The 27,849-nt window shown below is 29.0% G+C and overlaps 2 protein-coding genes across 2 annotated transcripts in view; both read left to right on the top strand.

Moving 5' to 3' along the window:
- The window catches only part of LOC113370319 (Krueppel-like factor 9), a 526,951-nt gene that overhangs the window by 497,087 nt on the left and 2,015 nt on the right, over positions 1-27,849 (top strand). The gene's annotated exons all lie outside the window — the stretch shown is intronic.
- On the top strand, positions 343-11,148 carry LOC113370911 (zinc finger protein 59-like). Its single transcript, XM_026611586.1, has 3 exons — positions 343-825; positions 10,377-10,460; positions 11,053-11,148. Exons 1-3 carry the CDS (start codon positions 343-345, stop codon positions 11,146-11,148), a joined length of 663 nt encoding a protein of 220 aa, XP_026467371.1.

Genomic DNA, 27,849 nt, shown 5'->3' with positions numbered 1-27,849 from the left:
AATTTTACCAAAGGATTTTATGTTTTTTGTTGAAACTAATAATAATTTCGGATTTCAAATTTTGCCGCCGAAAAACTCGCATTTAAAATGTGCTCAATGTTGTCCAACCTGATCATGTGTTTATAAAACAAATATGGCGGAAAAATGTCAAAGTGGTTTGAGGAATTATTAAAGTTAAATTCGAAGATAAATTTAGTAAAAAGGTCAGTGCTAGCATTATATTCTATTAAACAATAAACGAATTAGTAAATATCGAAACATACTTATTATTATACACTTAGACTTCTCAATCTTTAACATTTCATCACCAATTAGTCTATTGTAACCAAACTAACCTCAAACATGTCTGAAGCAACACTTTTTAACAAAACAATTAAAACCGAACCGATCGATGATTATCCTCAAGTGAAACAGGAATTTGATGATTGTGAAAATACATCAGATTTGTATATGGATGATGATATATGTCGGCAGCAATTTTTAAAATCTGAGGTTACAATTGACGAGGAAATAAAACAAGAGACGATTGATGACCAAGATCATGTGACTAGTGTTTCAGATAAAAATTCTTATATGTGTGATGAAAAGATCAGTGAATCAAGTAATTTTGTGGAGAGCACAAACAAATCATTTGAAGAAGTTTCAGGAAAAAGTGAAACAACTAATAACTTGAAACCGTATAAATGTGAATCATGCAATAAAACATTCACAACAAAACAAAGCTTACAACAACATGAAATGATTCACACTGGGGAACGTCCTCATGAGTGCAAAATATGCAATAAAAGATTTTTATGGTTAAGTAATTTAAGAAAACATTTATCAGTGCATACTGAAGAATGCCCGTATATCTGTGAAATATGCAATAGAAAATTCAAAACAAAAGAAAACTTAAATAAACATAAAGTGATCCATACTGGAGAACGGCCTCATGAGTGCAAAATATGCAATAAAACATTCACAGCAAAAAAAAGTTTAATCCGACATGAAAAGATCCATACTGGAGAACTGCCTCATGAGTGCAAAATATGCAATAAAAGATTTGCACTAATGAGTAATTTAAGAAAGCATTCATCAGTGCATACTGAAGAACGACCCTATGAATGTGAGACATGCAATAAAAAATTCAAAACAAAAGCTATATTAATGCAACATAAAAGAAGATATACTAGAGAATCGGCCTAGAAACGGTCCCACCTTATAATTCTATACAATCACTCGACTTATATTAATACCGCATTTAAAAACAATTTATTTAATATATATTTCAGTCACAACTCTGTTTGTTACTCATAATCAGTCTATTGTATGTAGTTGTTTAATAATATCAATACATATTACAAATGCTATTTATTTTTGTTTTATTCAAAGCCTTACCATTTTTGAAAAATTGTACAATATTTATTATTATTTGCCGTAGGTTTTGTAATGTACCTTGTATTCCCTCAAAAACCTTTGTATCTTCAGATTTCGAAATTCTTTCTGTTGAAACTAATTATAAATTCAGTCTATGTATGATACTTATATGTATGTTTACTTATCTATGACCAATGCTGTGTAAAAAATGTCTCTGTCGTGAAGTTTTGCACTTAAGTCGAGATTCAAACCACAAGGTTTGAATCTCGGATAAATTTGAACTTTATGTAAGCTAGCATATTTGTCTCCAATAAATATTTTTGTGTTTTTTGTGCAAAATTTTCATATTTTTCAAAAATACTTGACTCTATCTTGTATCTACACCACACACAAGTTGTTGCATTTGGTTTTTAAAAATTAGTTTTTGCAAAAACTATTATAGTTAGACTAATAAATCCAAAACTGGTATTTAGCTAATATTTTGTAGTACCACATATATTTTTTGTAGAATTTTTGCATCACGCTTAGTATTTAAAAAAAATGTTTTAAGCATCACCAACGCTGCCTAAAAAATGTCTTTGTTGTGAAGTTTGGCACTTAAGTCAAGATTCAAATCACAAGGTTTGAATCTCGGATAAATTTGAACTTTATGTAAGCTAGTATATTTGTCTCCAATATATATTTTTGTGTTTTTTGTGCAAAATTTTTTATATTTTTTAAAAATACTTTACTAAATCGTGTACCTACACCACACACAAGTTGATGCATTTGGTTTTTAAAAATTAGTTTTTGCAAAAACTATCATACATAGACTAGTAAAACTAAAACTAATTTTTAGCTAATATTTTAAAATACTAAATATATTTTTTACAGAATTTTTGCATCACTCTTAGTATTTTTAAAAAATATTTCAAGTATCACAAGCACAAACTGAGCAACAGATTCTGTTGAGTGAAGTTTGACGCTTAAGTCGAGATTCAAACCACAAGAATAAATCCTAGATAAATTTTAAGTTTTTGTAAGCTAACACATTTTCTAAAATATATTTTTGTCTATTATTTTTGTGCGAGTTTCGATATTTTTTAAAAATACTTTACTACATCTTGTGTTTACACCAAACACAAGTTGGTTTATCTATATTAAAAACATTAATTTCTCAAAAACTATTGCAGCTACGTTTATGAAACCAAAACTATTAGTTAAATAATATTTTGTAATACCACATAATTTTTTTGTAGAATTTTTGCACAAGGTTTAGTATTTTTAAAAAATATTTTAAGCATCACCAACGCTGTCTAAAAAATGACTCTGTCGAGTGAAGTTTGACGCTTAAGTGGAGATTTAAACCGAAATTTTCACAGTTTTACTAACAAGAAACAAGCATAAGATAACGTTGCCATGACAAAGCTATTTTATGAGGTAAAATTTTAACTTTTAGCGATTACGGGGTCACCAATTGGTGACTTCGACCTTAATTTTGCGCACCATGATAATCACGATATCAAATTAGAAGTAGAAGGTGAAAATTTAGGATTTACTTTGTATATATTAGTGGAATTAATAGTGGACATGAAATTTTAGTTAAAAAAAATAGTATAGTTCATATTACCATCTCATATGTATATATAATTCATTTATTATTAGGAACAATCTATTTTTCAAAACCAAAAAATTAATAACTCGAACACAATCTTCTTGTTGTCTAGCAGCTGCCTTTTATCCCAAAATAAAAAAAATTAAAATTAACTAAAATAATAAAATAAATTTATTAGCTTCATGATAAAATTTTAATGAAACGATTTGTATAATTAAAATAATGTTTGGCATATCTGAATACGATCATATCGTCTGAATTAAATATAATACAAAATAAACTTCTTGATGCTTTAGTGAACAAAAATGCTTAATTGTAAAAGAAAATTAAAGTAAAAAAATATTTTACTTACCTAAATTGTAACTAAAATTTTACTAAAGTATAAAAATTGATGTTGAGATACTTGTCCAATTTTTTTTGTATTAAAATTTGTGAATTTACACGAACTTCTTGGTTTTTATTTAGTGCAATAGTGAAAATGTTTATCCATTTGCCGTGCGGTCAGGCGTATTTTACATATAAGTAAACAAGGAACTAGTGGTTTATGGCATCGTGCCTTAAGGCAAATTGCTGGTACTTCCCGTACCGTAATGAAATATTCGAGAAATTTTAAACGTTTTCAAATATATTATTACAAATACTCTGTGACTTTCATTATTTTTGCTATCTTGTTTATTATATCTGAGCAAATCAAATGTAAATCATAAATCAATTATTACATTAACAATCGTCATTTCATTTCGAATTCAATTTAAAAAAAAAAATAGTTGCCTAATTTACACAAAATTGAAAAAGTGCTCCCGCATAGTCACAGTCTGAACGCATTTGCAAATAATTCTGTGCGATATTTTCACTTATACTGTGCTCAGCTTGGCGGCATTTTCGCATTTTTCAATAGTTTTCACAAAATTGGAAAAGTGCTCCAGTGCATAAACAGTCTAAACGCACTTGGGTAAACATTTGTACCGGAGTGGCGCTTAGACTGTGCTTAGCCTGAGGAATTTTTTTGCCTTTGTGTTTCAAGGGTTTCTGAACATTTTGGCATACCTTAGAAAAAATGTAAAAAAATGATATTTAGCTGTCTAAAATGATCATTAGACATATGCATATAAAAGAATCAGTTATTTTATAAAGACTTTAAACATGTTTACTAATTTTGTTACAATTTTTAGGGTTCTGTACCAAGATGTTTAATTTCAATAGTTCACTTATACGGTTCAAACATATTTTAAAATCTCCAGCATTTTTTTTTCAAAATTTTCAAAACTATACATAATTTTATACTCTTAAAAATGTACATTTTTCATAGGCGTTGTTGTAGTCGTACGAAATGTATTCTCAGATGGATTCATTCGGCATCTCTTGTTAATGTAAACATTTTTAAGTGTTTTAAGCGATAAAATTGTCACTATATGTTATACGAACGAATACAGTAATTATAATTATATCTTAATAATAATATAAATAAATAAATATCATAATTAAATATTTAAAACAACTATTAATCATTGATCAATATTTATAGATTTTTTTATTAAATATTTAATTGTATTACGGAAAGTTTGTCTTAACGCACGATGCCATGCACCACTAGTAAAATAATTGTATTGGCTTCTAGCTTGAATAAAAACTAGTGGTGTACGACATCGTGCCTTAAGACAAATTGCTGGAACTTCCCGTACCGTAATGAAATATTCAAGAAATTATAAACGTTTTCAAATATATTATTGCAAATATTTGCTATCTTATTGTTATATCTGAGCAAATCAAATGTAAAAATCATAAATCAATTCAATTTCAAAAAAAAAAAAATAGTTGCCAAATTTGCACAAAATTGAAAAAGTGCTCCCATGTAGTCACAGTCTAAACGCATTTGCAAACTAGTGGGGTGGGTGGCATCGTGCCTTAAGGCAAATTGCTGGAACTTCCCGTACCGTAACGAAACGTTCGAGGAATATTGAATGTTTTCAAATAGATTATTTATTGTGTAACAATGCATTTCGTGCGGGTTTAATAAATAATCAAAGTGCAAGGCCAGCGCACGAATGCGGAAGTACACATATGTCACGTCCTATACTAAATAAATAGAGTAGTTATCGTCCAGCAAAGGCAGTGATGTCTTAGTCAAAAGTCTAGCCATAATGTCTTAGAGTATGTCTTAGCCCGAATCTATGCTAGTTTGTGATGTGAAGTTATTAAAGATTAAATAAAGTTATAGTCGAAATTAGATTCAGTGTTTGTATTCTACTTTGCGTAAAGACATCTTTCAGCCTATACCAATATAAGGTGCTCACGGTTCTGAGGAGACTCATACCAGTGTTGTTATTTTCTATTATAAACTCTAAGCTCTGCCCACGACACCAGAACAAGGTTGGACTGATCTAGCACCCCTTGGAGAGTGGATCAATCTACATTTGGAGCCCAACCCAATCCAATCAACCCTACAACAACAACTCATAACATTTCATATTATAAATATTGTATTATTGTCTAATATTTATAAGAATTATATAAACTGAATTGCAGAGTTGAAATTATTTGTTTAAAGTATATTAGAACTATAGTCAGAATTAAAAATAAAATCTGAATTATTTTCGATATACAAAAAATTTTAAAAAAAAAATTGTGCAAAAATTTTTTTTTCCAAAATCAATTATTTTGTTAAGACAAGCAGAAAGTTCTTTGAATCAATTGAATCGGACGCTTAGTTCTCTCAAAAACTGCCATTTTTTGTACATTTAGCTCTGTATCTCCGAAATGGCTGGGCCTGCCTTTGCGAAAAACTAATAACCCTTTCTCCCAATCATTACTAATGGAATGTTTTTTAGATAATTCAAATCGGATGCTCCGTTCTCTCAAAAACTCGATTTCTATTTTCTGCACTCTTTGCTCCTTATCTCCGTAACTGCTGGACCTGTCTTTGCCAAAAACTAATCAGCTCTTCTCCTTATTAATAGGAATCGAATGTTTTTTAAACCATTCAAATCGGTTGATCCGTACGCCCGAAAACGTGGACGAAAATTTGTATCCATACATACATACACACACACACACACACACACACACACATCCATTTTTTCTGAGGTATGCCAAAACGTTCAGAAACCTTCAAAACGTCGAGAAATGTAAAAATTTTCAATTCCGATTTTCGGCCCATTACAATAACTTACCCTACGGGAAGTTAATAATTCTGTGCGACTTTTTCACTTATACCGTGCTTAGCTTGGCGGCATTTTCACATTTTTCAATAGTTTTCACAAAATTGGAAAAGTGCTCCAATACATAAACAGTCTAAACGCACTCAGGTAAACATTTGTACTAGAGTGGCGCTTAGACTGTGCTTAGCCTGGGTGATTTTTTCAATTTTCAATCCAAAATTACAAAAATATTTTTTGAAAAAAAAAATTAGAAACAAAAATGTTTTTTTTCCAAAAGCAATTATTTTGTTGAAACAAGCAGAAAGTTCTTTGAATCATTTAAATCGGACGCTTAGTTCTCTCAAAAACTGTCATTTTTTTAACACTTAGCTCTGTATCTCCGAGGTCGCTAGGCCTACTTTTGCCAAAAACTAATAACCACTTTTCCCCGCCATTACGAACTGAACGTTTTTTGGATCATACAAATCCGATACTCCGTTCTGTCAAAAACTTGATTTGTATTTTCTGCACTTTTTGCTTCATATCTCCGTAACGGCTGGACCTGCCGTTGCCAAAAACTAATCAGCACATCTCCCTTTCAATAGGAATCGAATGGTAAATGAATCATTCAAATTGGTTGATCCGTGCGCCCGAAATCGTCGACAGAAAATTTTGTATCCGCACACACCACACATACATCCATTTAGTTTCTGAGGTATGCCCTTTAAAAATGTTCAGAAACCTTCAAAACGTCGAGAAATGCAAAAATTTTCATTTTCGATTTTCAGCCCATTACTATAACTACCCTACGGGAAGTTAATAATGCAATTCCTTGTTTATTTATATATAAAATGCGCCTGATCGCACAGAAAATAGATATACATTTTCACAGTTTCACTAACAAGAAACAAGCATAATTTTATTAAACCTGCAAAATTAGACAAGTATCTTTAACAAAGTGGTTTAATTTATTTTCCTAAACCTAAATCTAAAACCTGAATCTTAATAAAAGTTGGAGTGGACCATCCTGGGCACCAAATTTTAATTTCTAACCTGCATAGTAAAATTTCTGCAAACCTTGCCTAACACTGCTTTTAACCTCTTAACTAACTTTAAACAAAAAACTTGTATAAAAATAATAAAAATAGAATATATATATATATATATATATATATATATATATATACAACAAGTATTATTAAATAATAAATATTAAATATAAATTATATAAATTAAATAATTAGAATATAGTATTTAGAAAATTAATGTGAAAGCAATAAGTCGATATATTATAATATAAGAACGTTTTTAATGATTACATTTTGTGCGGCGCGAGTTATAGCGATAGAAGCGCAGCGTTGCCATCTAACGTAAGTGACTTGCGTGATAAGGCTACGATTTTAAATTTAAATTCGTTTTTCTCGAAAACTATTATAGGTAGAAACGTGAAATTAAAACTATTGTTAGATGATGTATTGTTTTATGCGATATATTTTTTGTAGGATTTTTATGTTGTGTATAGTATTTTTAAAAAATACTTTAGTATACAAATAGTGTTATAAATGAAATGACTTTGCGCAGTTTTTGTTCTAAAACAAAATCTGTGAAACTGTACATTAGTTATCATTTAATCTTAGCTAAAATTTAAATTAATATTTAATATTTTCATAAAACTTTTCGACTTTTTTTCAGTCATTTTATAATTGTTTAGTATTTTTTCAAAATTAATTTAGTATAAATAGTGTTATAAATGAAATGACTTTGTGCAGATTTTGTTCTAAAACAAAATCTGTGAAACTGTACGTTAGTTAATATTTAATCTGTAAATTTTAAGTAATATTTAAATTAATATTTGATATATTTTTTAAAAAAATTGCATTATTTTAGCAATTTTAATAATTATTTTGTCTAAGTTTGAAAAATTCTAATAATTTTAAAAAAGTTGTTTTTTTGTGATAGTTGTGTTTATAAAACATTTCTGTTAAAAATATATTTTGAGCAATATTTAGTAAGGATTGTAACTAAGTTAATAAGTATCTAGTTAATATTACAACCGAGTATTATTTGTTAAGATTACAACCAAACGAACACGTTTTTGTCGAAAGGTGCTAAAACAACTATTTGTTTTAAAATAATTTTTCTTCAAATTTATACTAGTTATACTTATAAAACTAATGTTTTTTCTAGCTAATATATGATTTTGCAAAATGTGCTGAATTTAACATTTTTCAAAAATACTTTGATTTATCTAGTATCATAACCCGAAGCAATTGGGGTAATGTTTCTATCTAAGTTGGTGTGCATTTCGTTTTAAAAGTGTGTTTTATCCCGAAAACTATTATAGTTATGTTTATGAAACTAAAACTAGTTTTTAGCTAATACTTTGCAGTACCAAATATCTTTTTTGCAGATTTTTTGCATCACGTTTAGTATTTTTAAAAAATATTTCAAGTATGGCAAGCGTAAACTGAGCATGAGGTTCTGTTGTGAAGTTTGATGCTTAAGTCGAGATTTAAACCATAAGGTGTAAATGCTAGATAAATTTTAACTCTACATGAGTTTACATATTGTTTTTTAACACATTTTTTGTGTACTTATGTGCAAAATTTTAATATTTTTTATAAATACTTCACTTTATCTTGTTCCTTCGCTACCCCAAGTTGGTGCATTTGGTTTTTAAAAATTTGATTTTACAAAAACTATTATATAAAAACTAGTAAAACCAAAACTAGTTTTTAGCTAATACATATTTTAAAATACCAAATATATTTTTTGCAGAATTTTTGCATCACGTTTGGTATTTTTAAAAAATATTTTAAGCATCACCTACGCTGTCTAACAAAATGTCTGTTGTGTGAAGTTTGACGCTTAAGTCGAGATTCAAACCACAAGATATAAATCTTAAATAAATTTAAATAAAATAGCTTTATTTAAACTAACACATTGGTCTCTATTATATATTTTTTGTGAATTTTGGTGCAAAATATAAATATTTTTTAAAAATACTTCACTCAATCTTGTACCTACACTAAACACAAGTTGGTGCATTTGCTTATAAAACAATTTATTTCGCAAAACTATAATAGCTAAAATTATGAAACCAAAACTATTAGTTAGCTAATATTTTAAAGAACCAAATATATTTTTTGCAGAATTTTCACACGACGTTAAAAATTTAAAAAAAATATTTTAAACATCACGAGCACAAAATGGACTATAGTCTCTGTCGCGTGAAGTTGTACGCTTAAGTCGAGATACAAACCACTAGCAAAACTTTTTTTGACATTTTTAATTTCTTTTGACATAAAGATTTTTTATTTTTATTAAAAGTATTACAATAGATTTGAAAAATCACACGCGAATTTAATATAATATTAAAATAGAATCGTCAAATCGTCATCAACGTCAATGACGATTAAAATCTGCACTCTATGTAGATCGTCTTATTAGAATAATAATCTATTCCTGACAATATATTCAATATTAAACTATTAATAATATATTATAGTATTATAAAAATATTTATGATATATACATATATACATATATATATATTTATTTATGTTAACAAATATATAAATAAATGAATGAAATTAATTTTTAGCATTGTACATACACGCATATTGTAAATATACATAAATATAAATTATATTTATAAAGTAAAAATATATATCAGACGTAGACTGTAAGATATTATATGGTAGTTAAATTTCTAATTAAAATTATTAAATTGATTTAAAATACGGTGGCGCCATCTGTTGACGTCTTCGAGATTCAAATTTATTTATTTTCCAACAAAATTTTGTTCCTAGTTTATTAATATTTTTGAAAAAATTGCTTAAAAAATAATAATTATAATGTTTATAATAATTTAAATTAATAAGTATTTCATTTAAACAAATAAAAATAACACGAACAAAGGTTTGTGTCAATGCTGTCAACAGTAGCGCCATCTATGGACATATTTATGTTATTATGTTTAACATATTTGTTTATAAATATGTTTTATGCATTTTCGACTCGTTTTTGTTACTTATTATTACTATTTAGCAAACAATATAGTCAATATAATATAAATATTAAATATTAAAAATATAAAATTATATCACGTGTTATTATTATTAATCGAAATCGTAAAATGCAATGCAAGTGGAAGAAGAGATATTGTAATTATAATAATATTTTAAAGAACAAACAATTAATGTATAGACGGAAATATAATATAATAAAACAAAATTGTAATGGAGGAATGTTTTTGTAATTTTTTGTTTTTGTTTTATGTTTTACAGATTGAGGATGTTCAAGGCTTAAAAGTGTTTGTGCATAATGAAGTTTTACTTGGAATTACAGATGTGGATCTAGGAAGACTTCAAGTAATTTTCTTTACATTTTTTTTCTTTACTTTTTACTAACTTTTAAATAACATTAAACTCTTTTTTAACAACTAACTTTTATTATTTGTATTATAATTTGTTATATTTATTTTTAATTATGTTAATTTGATTAAGGGTGTGTTTCTTAGGGTCTAAACCTTAAAATAATTTTGTACTAACCTTGTAAACGTGGTTAGGATGGACGTCTTTACGTGTGTGTGCTCAAACAATCAGAAATATGTGTTTGTTTCTGCTAACCACTGTTATATTCAATGGGCTCTGCAGGACGTACCGTTTGTACTACAACCCTAAAATTTTTGTATGTTATTTCTGAAAGTGTCTTTTGTGACCTTAGATACTAAAATTGATGTTTTTATAATAAATACGTGAAGTATAAATGTTTTCCCAAACAAATTCCACGGCTTGTACCTTATTGATAAGAAGTAGTGTATAGTTTTAAAGAGCTCCTCAGGTCGTACCGTTTGTACTACAACTCCAAAATTTTTGTATATTATTTCTGAAAGTGCCTTCTATGACCTTAGATACTAACATTATTATTTTTCATAGAAATACGTGATGTATATATGTCTAGGTGAACAAAGCCCACGAGTTGTACCTTGTTGATAAGAAGCATTGTCTAGTTTTAAAGAGCTTCTCAGGTCGTACTGTTTGTACTACAGTATTGTAAGTTAAGTATGTTATTTCTTCAAATATTTTTCATTGCATAATATAATAAAATTTACACTTCTGTAACAAATTTGCTAGATATAATGTTTTTATTGAACATAGTAATCGACTTGTACCTTGTTGGTAAGAAGTATTGTATAGTTTCAAAGAGCTCTTCAGGTCGTACGGTTTGTACTACTATAATGTAAATGCGACATATTATTTATTACTTTATATATTATGTCACTGAGTACTAAAATTTATGTTGTTTCAAACAAAATTGTTAAATACAATTACTTTTTTGAATAAAGTGTTTGACTTGTACCTTGTTGATAAGAAGCATTGACTAGTTTTAAAAAGCTCCTCAGGTCGTACCGTTTGTACTACATTGTTGTAAATTGAGTGTTTATGCGGTGAAATATCTTTTGTGACATCCTGTACTAAATTTATTATATCTATTGCAAAATTGTTATGTATAATAATTTTTCTGAACACAGTACACGACTTGTACCTTGTTGATAAGAAGCATTGTCTAGTTTTAGAGAGCTCTTCAGGTCGCACCGTTTGTACGACACCCTAACAAATTATAAATACCTTTCCTTAAATCATATATTACAACAACCACATATGATAAATAAAATATATTACAAATTTACCTGTATGTGACAAATCAAAAACTACAAACTACAAAATTAAATAATTATTTTGTATTAAAATAATTATATAAATTTGCCAGGAGGTGGTTCATAAAACTGTCTATCAATAGGGGTAGTAAAAGTGTTGCTTTTTCTGAAAGGGTCTCTCAAGTTGCCTCCGGTGACTCCGGTAATATTCCCGGATTTTTTGTTTTGCATCCAGAAAGTCGTCTGGTTGGAATTGTAGAGTGGATATTTCAGGAACAACTAGAATAGAAAAAATAATAATAATTATTATTCATTAATAACAAGTGGCGACCCTAGTGTCGCACATCAGCACTTATTAAAATGGTTCGTTACTTTGATAGTGCGCGTCTGCGCTATATTTTTTATATACGTGATGCATAAATGCAATTCTGAACAGAGGTTACCACTTCAGGTCGCACTGTTTGTACTAAGTCTCCGTAATTTTTTTATGACATTTCTGAAAGTGTTTTTTATGACGTCAAATACCAAAATTTATGGTTTTGTAATGAGTTTTTGATGTATAAATGTTTTTCTTAACAAAGTCCACCACTTGTACCTTGTTGATAGGAAGTATTCAAGTATTGTTTAATTTTAAAGAGCTCCTCAGGTCGCACCGTTTGTATTAAATCCCCGTAATTTTTTATGATATTTTTGAAAATGTTTTTAATAGCGTCGAATACTAAAATTAATGTTTTTGGAACAAATAAGCGATGTATAAATGCTTTTCTGGACAAAGTCTGCGGTTTGTACCTTAGTGATGAGAAGCATTGTTTAGTTTTAAAGAGCTCCTCAGGTCGTACTGTTTGTACTACACCCCTGTAATTTTTGTATGATACTTCTAGAAGAGTCTTTCATGATGTAAAATACTAAAATTGATGCTTTTAGAATAAATACGTGATGTATAAATGTTTTTTTGAACAAAGTCCAATAGTTGTACCTTGTTGATAAGAAGCATTGACTACTTTCAAAGAGCTCTTCGGGTCGCACCGATTGTACTACCATATTGTAAATGAGATATATCGTTCCTCATAATATTCTTTATGTCACTGAGTAATAAAAATAATTTTATTTTAACAAAATTGTTAAATATAATGTTTTTTTTAACATAGTACCAAGCTTGTACCTTGTTGATAAGTAGCATTGCCCACTTTCAAAGAGCTCCTCAGGTCGTACTGTTTGCACTAGTATTTTGTAAATGACATATATTATTCCTTACATTATTTTTTGTGTCATTGAGTAATAAAATTTAAATTGTTTTTAACAAAATTATTGAATATATAGATTTATCTGAACATACTACTTGGCTTGTACCTTGTTGATAAGTAGCGTTGCCTACTTTCAAAGAGCTTCTCAGGTCATACCGTTTGCACTACTATGTTGTAAATGAGATATATTATTCCTTACATTATTCTCTATGTCATTCGGTAATAAAATTTATTTTGTTTCAACAAAATTGTTGAATATATAGATTTATCTGAACATAATACTCGGCTTGTACCTTGTTGATAGGAAGCATTGTATAGTTTTAAAGAGCTGTTCAGGTCGTACCGTTTGTACTCTATGTTGTAAATGACATATATTATTTATTACATTCTTTTTAATGCTATTGAGTAAAAAAAATAGTTTGTTAGAACAAAATTGTTGGATATAATGGGTTTTTGTAACATAATAACAGGCTTGTACCTTCTTGATAAGTAGCGTTGTCTACTTTTAGAGAGCTCCTCAGGTTACACCGTTTGCACTACTATATTACAAATTGAGTATAAAATCTCCACAAGTGTCTTTTATAGCACCATGTACTAAAATATATGTTTTCAAAACAAAATTGTTAAATATAAATGCTTTTCTGAACAAATTACCCCACTTGTACCTTGTTGATAAGAAGCATTGTCTACTTTCAGAGAGCTCCTCAGGTCGTACCGTTTGTACTACGATATTGTAAATGAGATATATAATTCGTTACATTATTTTTCATGTCATTGAGTAAAAAAATAGTTTGTTGGAACAAAATTGTTGGATATAATGATTTATCTGAACATAGTACTCGGCTTGTACCTTGGTGATAAGAAGCATTATCTACTTTCCAAGAGCTCCTCAGGTCGCACCGTTTGCACGACGATATTGCAAATGAAATATATTATTCCTTACATTCTTTCTAATGTTATTGAGTGAAAAAAAATATTTTGTTCTAACGAAATTGTTGAATATAATGTTTTTTTTAACACAGTACCAGGCTTGTACCACGTTGATAACAAGCATTGTCTACTTTCAAAGAGCTCTTCAGGTCGCACCGTTTGCACAACCATGTCGTAACCGAGATATATTATTCTTTAAACCACCAGTATTATTTATAAAAATAAATTTGACTACTCACGTCTTCTTTATCCCCGAAATCTTTATAAGGCGACTTCAACTTCTTAACAAGCTCCTCCTTCTCAGGTGTAACCTGCAAACTTCCATAGTCAAAATCGATGTTATAAGAGGTTCTGTAGGGTTCTATGACAGGTCTCATTTTTAAACGCTCTATGGCCTGTTTAGATAACTCTTTGTATAGAAAAGCTTGAACCAACTCACGACGTCTACCTAAAAAAAAAAACAAAAAAAAAAATAATAATACATTTATTATTTTCTTATTTTTATTTTTTGTTATTACTTGCCTATTGGTGCATCGTAAACTTTGGGTGCCACATAAGACTGTTTGGTGACAGATGAGGGCAAAGGGTCAGATTTTTTGACAAGAGCGTCCTTCAAAATCCAGTCTCGGCTGTCGTTGGGGTATTTTTGTTCCCAGCATTCGTCGGGGATTCCTTCGTCTTTGTCTTCGATTTTGGGAAGTTCTTCGCAATCTTTTCGTTCGCAATTATCAGACTCCATGATAACTAGAAATATATATATATATATATATATATATATATATATTAATTTATATATTTATATATAGGGTATCCCAGAACTCAACGTCAAGCCCAGACAAAGTGACTCAATGCCCAAGTACAACCTAAGGCTTTGGTGAACTTCTAACCATTTTTCGGGTATTTTGGTTAATTTTTACTAATTTTGTTCATTCAAATTTTGGAACCAAAACCGTAAATAATATGTCTAACACCACGGTCAAAAATATTGGCACATTTGCCCCAAGTTTTCCAGAATTTACACATTTTGTCAAACCTTGAACTCATACTTCTCTAAACTCGTCGACTTTCAAAAGCACTCCTTTAAAAAAATTGTACTAAATTGTTTTGGCAAAATTTATGAAAATTTTAAGAATCTAATCAGGATTGTAAAATGGTACATAATGTGTTAGGCTCTTATTAAAAAAATGGGCAAATAAAATAAAACAAGACAAAAATGATATTGTTGTTACATTTCTTTGCTTACCTTGAATTATTGTCGATAAAATTTATTTTTGTATAAAATTTCACTAAAAATGTCAAACAAAAACAACCCTTAAATATTTTTGGCGTTTCCAAACAAAAACAAAACATGAATGCAAATTGTTTGATCGATAATTCGACAGAGTTGTCTTTTATATATGTATGTATGTATATGTATATATATATATATATATATATATATATATATATATATATATAAATGGTTTTATTTTCATATAAAGGATTAAAATTCCGTATAATTTTCTTACAAGATTGATATTAATTCTTATCAAATTCTTGACTTGACTGATTTTTATGAAATTTTATAAAAACATTCAGAGACTTTTGTTAATTTTTCTTGACCAAATTTTTGAAAATTCATTTTCATATGTGCAGGATTTTTACAAGATTGACGTTAATTCTTATCAAATTCTTGGCTTGACCAATTTTTATGAAATTTTATAAAAACATTTAGTTTTTAATTTTTTTTTTTTGACCAAATTTTTGGATAATATTTTTATATGTTGAATTAAAAATTTATAAAAGAATCTTAGAAGATTGATATAATAAATTCTTATAAAATTTATAAAATATTTAGACTCTTTGTCACTAACATTCTACAACTTGCCAGTAGGCAATTCGATCTTAATTTCATCGATATTCGATTAAATATTTCCACAATGACAACACATCACGAAAACAAAAATAAAATGGTCAAAATATTTTAATTTTTATTTAATAGCTTCTCGATGTTTTTTGCTCGTTAGTAGAATCCCTTTTTAATTATCGATCTATTTATCATTTTTCTCGTCAGTAGAGTTCATTTTTTATGAAATATCTTGTATTTCAGTTTGCTAGTCAGTAGAGTCCCTGTTCAAATATTTTTTTACATTTTGCTCAGTAGAGTCCCTTTTCTATTTATTGTCTTATGTTTTAGTCTGCTCGTAAGTAGAGTCCCTTTTCATTTTTTTTTTAAATTTTGCTCGTCAGTAGAGTTCTTTTTTATAATATGAATTACATTTTAGTTTGCTCGTCAGTAGAGTTCCCTTTCAAATATTTTCTTATATTTTGCTCGTCAGTAGAGTTCCCTTTCAAATATTTTCTTATATTTTGCTCTTCAGTAGAGTCCCTTTCAAAGATTTATCTTGCATATTTTGTTTGTCAGTAGAGTCCCTTTTCAAATATTTTCTTATATTTTGCTCTTCAGTAGAGTCCCTTTTTAAATATTTATCTTGCATATTTTGCTCGTCAGTAAAAAATTTATCTTATGTTTTGCTTGTCAGTAGAGTCCCTTTTCTCTTTGTTTTCATTTCAGTTTGCTCGTCAGTAGAGTCCCTTTTCAAATATTTATCTAATAATTTGCTCGTCAGTAGAGTTCTTTTATCTTTTAGGTAGATTTTTATTTAATTTGATCAGTGCAAGATCTTTGATTTTTTATTTTTTCGCTGTTTGCTCGTCAGTAGAGTTCTTTATCTATTTCACGCTTTTTATTTTAATTTACTCGTCAGCAAAGTCTACTTTCTATTTGTTTCTATTTGAGTTTGCTTGTCAGTAGAGTCCCTTTTCTATTTCATGTTATTTATTTTAATTTACTCGTTATTTTAAAATGTTTTAAATTTTAGATTTTTTTTTGTAAATTATCGCAAAATTATTCGATTTTTTCTGCAGTTTTTGAAAAAAAAATCGATTTCTTTAAATTTTCTAAAATATTAGATTCCTTTTGAAAATTGCGAAATATTCTAAAATTCTTGTGAAAACTGGATTTTTTTTCAACTATGATATTTTTTTAAATCTTTGCTAATTCCAAAAAAAACTTAAAAATTCTTCTGAATTTTTAAAAAAATTCAAAATTGCCGAGTTTTTCTTTTTAATTTAGATGTTTTTTTTTTTAATTTTTCAAATTTTAGATTTTTTTTTGTAAATTATCGAAAAATGATTTCATATTTTTAGGATTTTTGAAAAAAATCGATTTTTTAAAATTTTTGAAAGTATTCGATTTTTTTTTAAATTTTGAAATATTCTAAAATTTTTATAAGAAATCGTTTTTTTTAATTTTGATATTTTAAATTTTTTTTGCTAATTTAAAAAAAAAGAACTTGAAACATTTTCAGAAATTTGATATAAATTCAAAATTATCGATTTTTTTTAAATTGATATTTTTTTTTTAAATTTTCAAATTTTAGCAAAATCTCTTTTCTATTTGTTTTTATTTGAGTTTGCTCGTCAGTATAGTCCCTTTTTTATTTCACGTTTTTTATTTTAATTTACTCGTCAGCAAATTTTCTTTTCTATTTGTTTTTATTTTAGTTTGCTCGTCAGTAGAGTCCCTTTTCTATTTCACGTTTTTTATTTTAATTTACTCGTCAGCAAAGTTTCTTTTCTATTTGTTTTTATTTTAGTTTGCTCGTCAGTAGAGTCCCTTTTCTATGTATTTTTTTCTTATACTTTGCTTGTCAGTAGAGTCCCTTTTATATAAAACGTTCTATATTTCAATTTGTTCGTCAGTAGAGTCCCTTTTCAAATATTTATCTCATATTTTACTCGTCTATATTTCATATTTATCTATTTATCATTTTGCTCGTCAGTAGAGTCCCTTTTTACATTCAGCAAAAATAATGAGAGTTACAGTATTTGTAATAATGTATTTGAAAACGTTTAAAATTTCTCGAATATTTCATTATGGTACGGGAAGTTCCAGCAATTTGTCTTGAGGCACGATGACATACACCATTAGTTCACTTTAATCATTTCATCAGTTTGCTCGTCAGTAGAGTCCCTTTTTACACCCATCAACTTGCCAATGGCCAAATCGATCCTTATTCAATTGTCAACAAAATGACAACTGACAATGACAACTCACCCCCAAAACAAAAGCCAAAAAGTCAAAACAATTCAACTTCCATCCTGTCATCAAAAGACGACTAAAAAACACCTTCCTAATACAAAATAACACTCACCAAGTACCAACAACCTCCAATCACACCATCCCAAACCTCCAAAAGAAAACAATTCCTGTCCTCCAAAATGCTACCCTCCTGCCGCGGAAACAAAACAGGATCAATCGACGATCTGGCTTCAAATTCGAAAAGGGGCGTCGGGGATAGTTTCTCGTTCGAGCCGGATTTTGGGGGCGACTTGAATGGTGGTGCCTCGTCCTCCAGATCTCTAAATTCGTCGCCGATTTTCGGAGGAGGAGGAGGTCAACGACGACGCCTTGCCGGAGCCTCGATTATGTCGGACAGGGAACGATTTGTTAGGAGTCAGACGGAACAGTTGCTGCATCAGGCTACTACTATGACAGAAATAGGTAAGATAAAGGATAAGTGGGTAATTGTCTAAGTATTTGCGTATTTTACATATAAACACAGCAAGGAAGAATGTTATGATAACAGAATCTTTGATGATGCATGCTTCCTTGCTTGTTTATATGTCGAATACGCCTGATCGCACTGTTAAAAATTTGCCTTCAGCGATGGAGGTAATTTTGGTATTTCAAAACACAACACAAGTTTTATAGATTTATTACAGAATATAGATATTATTATACAGAACTTCATTAAAGGTTATTATAAGGTTATGTGTTGCTTTTGGAGTCCAGAGAGAGAATGTGCCCTTGTGATAATTGTAGAGGTCCTTAGAATGTAGAGTGGAACTCTAGAGATGTAGAGTCCATAGAGTAATAAATGTGGTAATATGCACATAGAGGCATAAATGCGACGCTAAATGGAAAAGGGTGTCGGCACATAACAGCACATCAAATACTTAGATATTTTTATATATTTACTAACAAGATTCAAGCATAAGATAGCGTTGCCATGACAATGCTATTTTATTATCATTTGCTTGAGATTTTTTTCTTATACGTCGTTTTCTCGTCTCAAAGGCTTTCTAGGTACAAAATGACCCAACAGTAGTGGTAGCCTTAAGGCAAATTGCTAGAACTATCCGTACCCTAATTAAAGATTCGAGGAATGAAAATAAGCTATACAAGAAATTTGTTAAATTTTTTTTTAATTTGATTTTTTGTCGAAATTTTGAAAATTTTTGAAAAATTCGATTTTTGACATCAAAAATATCAAAATTTAAAAAAAAAATCGATTTCTTTCAAAAATGTTAGAATAATTCGAAATTTTCAAAATAAATCGTTTTTTTTTTTGAAACTAAAAAAATCGATTTTTTTCAAAAATTCCAAAAACAGAACTTTTAAAAAAATTTCAAAATTTTGAAATAAACTCAAAATTACCATTTTTTTAAATTTTGATGTTTTTTGAAAATTTTCAAATTTTAGATTTTTTTTCTAAATTATGTAAAAACTATTCATTTTTTGTTGAAATTTTTGTCAAAAAACCTTTATTTCTAATTTTTTAATATCATTTTTTTGAAAATTTTGAAATATTCTAAAATTTTTGTAAGATATCGTTTTTCTTCAATTTCGCTATTTTTTTTAATTTTTTATTCCAAAAAAATTCAAAATTACCGATTTTTTAAATTTTGATGTTTTTTTAATTTTTCAAATTTTAGATTTTTTTTGTAAATTATGTAATAACAATTCAATTTTTTTTTTAAATATTTGAAAAAAAAAATTATTTTTTTAAATATTCTAAAATTTTTGTAGGATAATTTTGATATTTTTTTAAATTTTTGCTAATTCCAAAAAAAGAACTTACAAATTTTCAAAAAATTTAGAAAAAAAAATCAAAAATACCGATTTTCTTTTTTAATTTTGATATTTTTTAAAGTTTTTCAAATTTTAGATTTTTTTGTAAAATATCGAAAAATTATACAATTTTTTTGGATTGTTTGTAAAAAAATCCTTTTTTTTAATTTCTGAATTTATTCAATTTTTTTTGAAAATTTTGAAATATTTTTGTAAAAAATCGTTTTTTTTTAAATTTTGATATCATTTGAAATTTTTGGTCGGCAGTAGAGTTTCTTTTCAATTATTTAATTAAATTTCGCTCGTCAGTAGAGTCCCTTTTCATTTATTTAATTAAATTTTGCTCGTCAGTAGAGTCCCTTTCAAATATTTATTTTGCATTATGCTCGTCAGTAGAATCCCTTTTCAACTATTTATTGATTTATCATTTTGGTCGGCAGTAGAGTTCCTTTTCAATTATTGATTTATCATTTTTCTTGTCAGTAAGGTCCCTTTTCATTTATTTAATTAAATTTTGCTCGTCAGTAGACTCCCTTTCAAATATTTATTTTGCAATTAGCTCGTCAGTAGAGTCCCTTTTCATTTATTTAATTAAATTTTGCTCGTCAGTAGAGTCCCTTTCAAATATTTATTTTGCATTTTGCTCGTCAGTAGAGTCCCTTTTCAATTATATAAAAAATTAAAAAAATATCGGAATTTAAAAAAAAACGATTTCTGACAGAAATTTTATAGTATTTCAAAATTTTTAAAAAAACATCGAATATTTTCAAAAATTTCAAAAAATCTATTTTTTTTTTCAAAAATTCTGAAAAAATCGAACTTTTAAAACAATTTCGAAATTTTGAGAAAAATCAGAATTACCAGAAAAATCAGAATTACCAGAAAAATTTAATTTTAAAAAAATGAACAAATTTCTCGTAAACACATATAGGCTTGTCCAGGGTGGCCCATTTAAAAATTGGAATTTTACGATAGCAACTCGCCTGTAGGCCACCGTGCAAACCGTGCAAAATTCAAAGTTGCGATATATGAGAAAAAAACTAAGAATTTTGAGACCTTTCTAACGATGTATAATACTTAATATGTTTTCTTTACAAAAATATCTAAACCGTAAGATCACTAGATCACTAGGACCACTAGATGGATCTAGATGGACCATCCTATAGAATACGTTTGCTACCTAATTTAAAAATTGAAAATATTTAAAAATTTGCAATTAATAATTGAATAATTTTCATTGATAATTGTATATTTTCATTCCTCGAACATTTCATTACGGTACGAGAAGTTCCAGCAATTTGCCTTAAGGCACGGTGCCATGCACCACTAGTTTGGGTTAGAAAGGCATAAAATTGCCTATGAGACGAGAAAAGGACCTATTAGTTGGTCGGAGTCGTCGGAGTTGTTCAGTGGATATAATAAGCCCATCTCTAAACTACTTTTTTATATATAATAAGATCAATTGCATGGCTTAGAATTGAACAAAGAAAGAAAAACCTAAGATCTGCATCCAGTGATGCAAAAGAAAAATAGAAATTAGTACTTATTATTAAACCTAAATCTCTAAACTACTTATTTTTTTCAGCTTTGGACCTCAAGGACCGCACCACCCTAGCCGAAAAGTACGTCTGTTACCTTCGGTCTCTGAGCGTCCGAACCGGCCGAGTGGTCACCGCGATGCAACAGACCGGCAAAACCCTCCTGGTAGGCGCTCACAAACTAACCAACTCCATCAAACTGATGGACACGGCTCCGGAGCCCTGTTTCACCGTCAAGTTGGAGTGCGAGAAGCTGATTGCGATCCTGGAGAAGGAAATTGCAGAGTTGGATGATTTTGAAAGTATTGATGCTGTTTTGGCTAGCGAGTGCAAGAGGGACTCTATGGCGACTATTGCACAGAAGATTAGGTACTTTGAGGAGAAGCAGAAGGGACCTGATAGTCCTGGGCCGCCGAGGACGGGGAGTGGACGGAGCTTGAAAGCTGATGTAAGGGGGATAGATATAGATTGTATTTATTTTGTTTTAGCCAAAAAATCCAAAAATATTACGGTCCTACGACAAGTCGTTCAATTTAAAAAATTCGTCAAAGTTTGCAAAAATTAGTGACGTTTTTTTCTGGGCGTTTGTCCAAAAATTAGACATTTTATCGACGTTTTATCGATTTGATGTGCTTATGCCTAATAATCATTTTTCTCTACCACATGGCATTTTTTTACTTTTTTTTACTAGATCTCCGAAACCGCTAGATTTGATCAATTCATCTTGTCAATACAAGTGAAATGTTTTTTGAATTATTAAAATCGGACGCTCCGTTATCTTAAAAACTGAGTTACCGTTTTTAGCACTTTTTGCCCCATATCTTCGGAACGGCTAGACCTACTTACGCCAAAAACTAATCAGCACGTCTCCTTATCAATACGAATCGAATGTATTTTGAATTATTCAAATCGCTTCATCCATCATACACATACATCCATTTTTTCTAAGATATGCCAAAATGTTCAGAAACCTTTGAAACGTAAAGATATATAAAAATTTTCATTTTCGATTTTTTTGCGATTACTATAAATTGCCCTACGGGAAGTTAAAAAGTGTGTGTGTGTGTGAACAGATTTTTTTTACCAATTCTGCGAATTTTTATGCTTGTTTCTTGTTTAGACTATGCGGCGCTTACGCGCTTTGATATTTTGACTCTAAATAAGCCACACAGGGCGATTGCTTCAAAACAAAATGTTCAAAATTTCAATTCAAATAAAATTCAATTTTTTTAAAAAGTCATTTTTTTTCTCTCAAAATTCTCAAAAATTTGATTAGTTTTAATAAAGAAATTATGTTTGGTATGGGAAGTTCTAGTAAATGTCTTGATGCCTAGTGACAGACATTAAGACACTAATTCTTTTTTTTCAATTTTTTTTTTAGTTTTCAAAAAATATATTTTTTGAATATCGAAAATAATTCGGATTTTAATTTTAATTCTAGCTAAAGTTCTAAGCATCACTTATATAGTATTATTATTAGTTTGCTTGTCAGTAGAGTCCCTTTTTATTTTATTATTAGTTTGCTTGTCAGTAGAGTCCCTTTTTATATTTATTATTATTTGCTATTAATTTGTCTCTTTTAATTTTATTATTAATTTGTACGTCAGTAGAGTCCCTTTTTTATTAAAAAAAAAATAGTTTGCTCGTCAGTAGAGTCCCTTTCCTATTTTTATTATTAGTTTGCTCGTCAGTAGTCTCTTTTTATTTTTATTATTATTTTGCTTGTCAGTAAAGTTTCTTCTTTATTTTTATTATTAGTTTGCTCGTCAATAGAGTCTCTTTTTATTTTATTATTAAAGTTTGCTCGTCAGTTTAATTTTCATTATTAGAGTCCCTTTCCTATTTTTATTATTAATCCCTATCCCGAGCAACGTCAGTAGAGTCCCTTTCCTATTTTTATTATTAATCCCTATCCCGAGCAACGTCAGTAGAGTCCCTTTCCTATTTTTATTATTAATTTGCTCGTCAGTAGAGTCTTTTTGTTATTTTTATTATTAAAGTTTGCTCGTCAGTAGAGTCCTTTTTTTATTTTAATTATTAGTTTGCTCGTCAGTAGAGTCTCTTTCTTATTTTTATTATTATATTTTGCTCGTCAGTAGAGTCCCTTTTTATTTTTATTACAAATTTGCTCATTGAAAGACGACGAAAATTTGTATTCTCACACACACACACGCGCGCACACACACACATATATCCATTTTTTCTTAGGTATGCCAAAATGTTCAGAAACCTCTGAAACGTGAAGATATGCAAAAATTTCATTTCCGATTTTTTAACGATTACAATAACTTACCCTACGGGAAGTTAAAAAGTTCAGAATTTCCTAAAAATGTCAAAATAAAGAAAACATTTTATTCCCAAAATAATTTTTTTTTTCAAAAAAAAGTAATGTTTTGTCAAATTTATAGTTTCTCAAAAATATAATTTTTTCGAAGTAAAATTTTTTCAAAAATGTTAATCGTTTTTAAAAAAATGATAATATTTGGTACGGGAAGTTGCAGCAATTTGCCTTAAGGTACGATGCCTTAATTGCCTTAAGACAGAATTCCACTTACAGATAGTTATTATTAATTTGCTCGTCAGTAGAGTCCCTTTTTTATTTTTATTATCAGTTTGCTTGTCAGTAGAGTCCTTTTTTATTCTTTTATCTTAGTGTGCTTAGTTTCTTTTTGATTTTATTTATTAGTTTACTCTTATCTTCTTTTAATTTTTATTTATTAGTAATATATCCTCAATTTTTTTCATAAGTTTACTTGTCAGTAAAGTCTCTTTTTATTTTTATTACCAATTTGCTCATTAAAAGAAATATGTGTGTGTGTGTGTCCGCACCAAAGTGTCTAAGGTATACCAAAAATGTTCAGAAACTTCTGAAACGTGAAGATATGCAAAAAATTTCATTTTCGATTTTTGATCGACTAAGTCAATTATCACTAGGGTTTATCGGTTTTCAAAAACCGTTTTTTTTTTGCGAAAATTATGGATTTCGAAAACCGGTTTTTTAGTGAAAAAAGTCGGTTTTCACTGTATAAATGGAAAATGATAAATATAGCCAAATGTAAAAGATAGATAAAAGCGTTTTGATTCTTGAAACCATATCGTTTCAATAGCATTTGATATCTTATCAGTCTGCAATGGTTCCCAGAAATGTTTTGTATATATTAATTTAGATTTTTATACCAGTGTTTATATTAATTTAAATCAGTGTGACTTCTCCTTGAAGAAGTAACTTCCTCTACTCAAACTTGAAAAAAAAGAGTTTTAAACCCTAGAAGCCACAAATTAAAAAACAAAAAACTGGAAATTATTATATCAGGCTTTAAAAACAATTAAGCATAATTTGGTCGCAAGTATGAGAGTATTTTCTATTTCAGGAAATTTTGTGAGTAAACATTTATTACTCTACACGTCTAAGTAGCGATTCTAAAGACGTTCTCAGTTTTTTTAAATAATATTTTATTAAACAAAAAACAATTAGAATGTTTAAAATTAATTAATTGAAATTGCTCGGAACAGACAATACGCGAGTTTAGCTTAATTGTTTTTAAAACTAAAATTGATATTAACAAGTATGTAACAACATGTATCTATTTTTTTATTTTTTTTTAAATCAGTGCATGTTTTTTATTTAAAAATGTATTATCTTTATTTATTCGAAAACTTTTCTTTCACTATCATAAAACTATTTTCATTCTTATATGTGAAAATGATGCATGAATACCGAATAATTATTTTCAAAGTTATTTAATCAAGATAAACTATTATTTTTTGGTTCTACCAATTAAAATTAAATGAATTTTGTTTACTATCTATAAAATTGAACAATAAATAAATTCAGTCAAATACAGCTCTAAACTACACTAAATTTGCGAATAAATTACAGAATGTTCGAGCAAAAATTTATTTTCTATATAAAATTCGAAAACCGGTTAAAACCGGTTTTTTAGTAAAATTAAAAATCGAAAACCGGTTTTCTAAAATTTCGGTTTTTGTATAAACTCTAGTCTGTGTGTGTCCGCACCAAAGGTATGCCAAAAATGTTCAGAAACCTCTGAAACATAAAGATATGCAAAAATTCTCATTTCCAATTTTTGAACGAGTACAATAACTTACCCTACGGGAACTAGACAGAAGACCGGTCTGGGATGCATAAAGGCATTTCTTTCGCTATACTCAGTTACTTACCTTCATTTTCAACTAATTCCTCTTCCTCTATCTCCTTTCCCCAGTTCGACGAGAAGTACCCAGAAAATCTCTGCCGCGAGAGCCTCATCGACCTCAACAGCCTCGCCCAGTCCCTTCCTCCGGTGCCGGAGGACGCCAGATCCTGTCTGCGGGCTGGTCGAGTGCTCGTTCAGCTAGTCTCTGCTCCTTGAAGAACTTTAGACGGTTAAATTGATGCTGCAGAGGGCCGATCAGCAGACCGATGACGAGGATCAGGATGCGCCTGCTGCGATACCGATGGACATAGCTCGCAGAGCGAGGAGGGGCAGATGGATTCGGTGAGATAAAGATAAAGGATTAGTTGTTTTGTGTATTTTTGGCTAGCATAAGATTCTTACTTGCTTTGTTTATATGTAAAATAAAGGATACTAAGGGATAATACTATGGCTTCCTGCAGACCCATATTTAAAAAACACAATATTCCAACTGTCCCATGCATTTTTCTGCTGGTAACATTATCTTTCATCAAAAACAATTCGAAACTTTTTGATATGGCTTCGTCCTCCTCAAACTACAACACTAGACATAGACACAAACTTATTAAGGCGCGCACATATAAATTAACCGGCTCTTTCAATACGATCGACAGTCTAGGTATTATTCAGCTTTATGAACAAACTTCCACTCAACATCCGAAACTTAGACAGCAAAAAATTTCATGCTTCCCTAGTTAAACTTTTTAAAGAATAAGCTTTTTATGACATTACTGAATTTTCTCAATTTGATTTCAATAACTATTTTCTTGCATAATCCTTATCCTTTATCTATGTAGTCTGATCATTTGATCGCCTTTAAATGAGTATAACTTTCAACCTTGTGCAAGAATTTTGAGCTTGACTGGTTGTCAAATAAACTTTAATATGATGAACTTGATGATGAACATTGTATTTAATGTTCGAATGCTTTTTTTCAGCTCTTTTTTTTCTGAAGCGAAATTCGTGCAGCTACTATGATTATTATAAAATTACTATCCTTTTAATATTAATTATGAATAAGCTTGACAAGAGCCTGAAATAATATCTTTTATTATTGATTACGGCTTGCTTATGAATAAATTAATAAATAAATAACGAGAAAAAACAAGAAACTATTTCCTGGTCTTTTGTCCTTTTCCCTTGTCTCTGGTCCCCCAAGAAAATCGCCGTTAGGCATTACTTTGTGGGGGGAGGATCTAGAATGTTATAGTTCCATTACCTATTTTTTAAATGAACAAGGTCCATAGACTTTATATTACATGGACTGCTAGCCGAGCGCAAAGTAAGTGCCCAAACATAGAAGGGTTTGTGACGTCACATGTCTGAGCGAACTATGCCGATGACAATCGCGGACTCTCCCGATTGATTAAATGTCACATGTCATATGTTTTATTTTAATCATATTAATAATATTTTCCCTGTACATAAAATCGAATCCACCTGTGACATTTGATCAATCGATATAGTCCGCGATTGTCGTCGGCAACGTTCGCTCAGACGCACTATATACAACGAAAAACATATAAGGACTAGCAGTCCATGTAGTGTAATGTCTATGGCTAAGTCGCATAAGTACTAGGCGTAAGTGGCAGTTTGCCTTAGGAATTTTTTTTTCCCAAAAAGTTATTACAGTGAATTTAGATTTTGGTTTAAAAAAGTTGACATCAATAATACAGTGTTTTTAAAATTTTGAAATTTTGTGAAATTTTTATATAATTTAACTCTCGCCCTGAAATTATTCTTATCTCTAGAATCTTTCTTTCCAAAGATCTATAAGTGACTCTAGGTGTAAATGGCAGTTTGCCATTTATATATTTTCTTAGTTTACATCAATAATATAGTATTTATATTTAAAAAAAGTGTGCATAGATTTTTTAAGCTTTTTCACTCGGAAAAATCCTTTCAATACATATAAATCTCGCAATTCACGAGTGGAAAGGGTTAAATTAAGTCTAGATTTTTATTGGCATTTTGCCTCATGGCAAGTTGCATGAGGTTCTTTTTTAAAGTAATAATTCAGAACAAATTATTTTTCTATGACATTCATTAAATGAAAATTTTGGATTTTATATGAATGACGACATCTTTTAATTTTCGATCTTTTTTACATTTTGCTCGTCAGTAGAAGTCCGCTTACAATTATTTATTTTGCCTTTTGCTAGTCAGTAGAGTCCCTTTTTAATTATTTATTTCGCCTTTTGCTAGTCAGTAGAGTCCCTTTTTAATTATTTATCATGCATTTTGTTCGTCAGTAGAGTCCCTTTTTAATTATTCATATATTTTGCTCGTCAGTAAA

Source organism: Ctenocephalides felis, unplaced genomic scaffold (assembly GCF_003426905.1).
Source record: "Ctenocephalides felis isolate EL2017-DRISC unplaced genomic scaffold, ASM342690v1 CF-g0.4_SCAFFOLD_00845, whole genome shotgun sequence".
Taxonomy (NCBI): domain Eukaryota; kingdom Metazoa; phylum Arthropoda; class Insecta; order Siphonaptera; family Pulicidae; genus Ctenocephalides; species Ctenocephalides felis.
The sequence above is the reverse complement of the archived record's forward strand: the minus strand, read 5'-3'. Positions and strand labels throughout refer to the sequence as shown.

What these genes read in the sequence shown, in the direction of transcription:
- LOC113370911 (XM_026611586.1), top strand. Translation starts at nt 343, where the DNA reads ATGTCTGAAGCAACACTTTTTAACAAAACAATTAAAACCGAACCGATC. An exon ending in ATTTAAGAAAACATTTATCA is followed by an intron (nt 826 to 10,376) that starts GTGCATACTGAA and finishes TATGTTTTACAG; the next exon opens with ATTGAGGATGTTCAAGGCTT. An exon ending in TGGATCTAGGAAGACTTCAA is followed by an intron (nt 10,461 to 11,052) that starts GTAATTTTCTTT and finishes ATATATGTCTAG; the next exon opens with GTGAACAAAGCCCACGAGTT.